Source organism: Erythranthe guttata, chromosome 6 (genome assembly GCF_056151865.1).
Source record: "Erythranthe guttata isolate IM_541 chromosome 6, IM_541, whole genome shotgun sequence".
NCBI classification, from domain to species: domain Eukaryota; kingdom Viridiplantae; phylum Streptophyta; class Magnoliopsida; order Lamiales; family Phrymaceae; genus Erythranthe; species Erythranthe guttata.
In genome coordinates, this window is record NC_142538.1 from 1,480,474 (window position 1) to 1,482,617 (window position 2,144).

The window sequence follows — 2,144 nt, forward strand, 5'->3', positions numbered from 1 at the left end:
ACAAACTCATAAATACAGCCCATGTTTGCTGTTTCTCTTCTTAAATGTTAGGCAATCTTTTGAAAGATCTACGAATGTGAATGTGTTAGTAATAATGAATATATTTTCTTGTTATGCGATCTCTTATATTGAAATTTAATTAAATTAGGGAGAGGATCATCATAGCCATTAATTTTTAATTTTTTTAAAGATTTTTTTTTTCTATATAGTATGTTACCATTTTATCTCTCAAAAAATAAAGAAAATTCCCATAGATATTTAAATTTCCATGTCTCTCCGGATCTAACCTAATAATTAGGCCATAATTAAATAATACAATATAGTTTCTCCGCCTATAAAAACAACCATTGAAAATCATTAAACTTGCAGCCATCAAAATAAATAATAATGAAGTCGATTTACGCCATGTTATTCGTGTTCATCGCGTGCTTGTCAATCACTAATCCAGGTAATTAATTAACCAACATCAATGCACAATTTAATTCTTTCGTATACAAATTCAATAATATTATTTCTTCGTGTCTAATTAAATATTTTGTTTTAGCAAGTAGTTATTAATAATTATGATAATAATCGCTTGGCCGGACCGGATTAATTAGGTCGAGTTGAAGCCGCCATCGGAGTGAACTACGGTCTCCTCGGAGACAATCTCCCAACTCCGGCAGACGGCGTAAAACTACTAACTTCTAGAAACATCACGAAAGTCCGTCTCTTCTCACCAAACCAGAATATTCTAAACGCACTAAAAGATTCCGGAATCTCCGCCATAGTCGGAACCCTAAACGAAGACCTCCAAGCCCTAGCGTCCGACGTGGCCACAGCAAAAAGATGGGTACAAACCAATATACTGCCCTTCTCTTCATCGGTAAACATCACGTGCATATCGGCCGGAAACGAGGTTATTCCGGGAGATCTAGCAACCTACGTACCCGCCGCCATGCAGAACCTCGACGCCGCCTTAACCGCCGCCAACTTGTCCATTCCGGTGAGCACCGCTATCTCCATGGGGGTTCTCTCCCAGTCGGACCCACCATCGAACGGACTCTTCTCGCCGGAGTCTTCGCCGGTGCTGACGCAAGTGGCGAAGTTCTTGCAGTCAAAGCGCGGTCCTCTGCTGGTCAACATCTACCCGTACTTCCCGCGCAATTCTTTTCCCGCCAACGTTCCTCTGGATTTCGCGCTGTTTCAGGACACGGCGAAACCCAACCCCGACGGCGCGTTGCTCTACACGAACCTGTTCGACGCCATGGTGGACGCGGTGCACGCCGCGCTGGAGAAGGCTGGTGGGCCCGACGTGGAGGTTGTTGCGGCCGAGACCGGGTGGCCCACAGCGGAAGGAGGCCCGGACGCGAGTGTGGCGAACGCGGCGATTTACAACAATAATCTGATTAGACACGTGTCGTCCGGTGCTGGCACGCCACGTAGGCCGGGGAAGGACGTGGAGGCGTACATATTTGCGCTGTTCAACGAAAATCTAAAGGCGGCCGGCGTTGAACAACACTGGGGCCTTTTTTACCCTAATATGACTCAAGTTTACCACGTCGATTTCTAGATTACTATAGCTTCATATACATTTTAATATTATATATATTTTAAATACGTTTTTATTTGGTTATTTCAATTGGTCGTAATTAGGGGTGTAAACGAGCCGAGCCGACTCGTGAGCTCGAAGAGCCGGCTCGTAAAAAGCTCGAACTCGAACTCAAGATTTTCGAGCTCGAGCTTTCTGATGAGCCGAGCTCGAGCCGGTTTTCAGTTGTTCATGAGCTCGCGAGCCGGATTTATTATTATTATTTTTATTTTTTATATGTTATTTTTATTTAAATAATGTATAATAATGTAAAATATTATAGAAATAAATACAAATATTAAAAATATATATAATTACAATTTAGTTTTTATTTTTTATTTTTTTAAATAATTTTTAATAATAAAATAATAATTAAAAAAATATTTAAAAAAAAAAAAAAAAAAAAAAAGAAGACAATGGGCCCGAGCTCGAGCTCGACACAACTGACACGAGCTCGAGCTCGAGCCAAAAAAAGAGGAGCTCTCGAGCTCGAGTTCAACAAAATAAACTCGAGCTCGAGCTCGAGCCAGCCAAAATAGGCGAGCTCGGCTCGTTTACACCCCTAGTCGTAATT

General features: G+C 41.6%; 1 protein-coding gene across 1 annotated transcript; it reads left to right on the top strand.

Moving 5' to 3' along the window:
• The first annotated feature begins 301 nt into the window (after window positions 1–301).
• LOC105971611 (putative glucan endo-1,3-beta-glucosidase GVI) lies at window positions 302–1,615 on the top strand. Its single transcript, XM_012996465.2, has 2 exons — window positions 302–448; window positions 600–1,615. The coding sequence occupies exons 1-2, from the start codon at window positions 388–390 to the stop codon at window positions 1,550–1,552; spliced, it is 1,014 nt and encodes a 337-aa protein (XP_012851919.2). The 5' UTR covers window positions 302–387; the 3' UTR covers window positions 1,553–1,615.
• Window positions 1,616–2,144: the final 529 nt, after the last annotated feature.

What these genes read in the sequence shown, in the direction of transcription:
- LOC105971611 (XM_012996465.2), top strand. Translation starts at nt 388, where the DNA reads ATGAAGTCGATTTACGCCATGTTATTCGTGTTCATCGCGTGCTTGTCA. An exon ending in CTTGTCAATCACTAATCCAG is followed by an intron (nt 449 to 599) that starts GTAATTAATTAA and finishes CGGATTAATTAG; the next exon opens with GTCGAGTTGAAGCCGCCATC.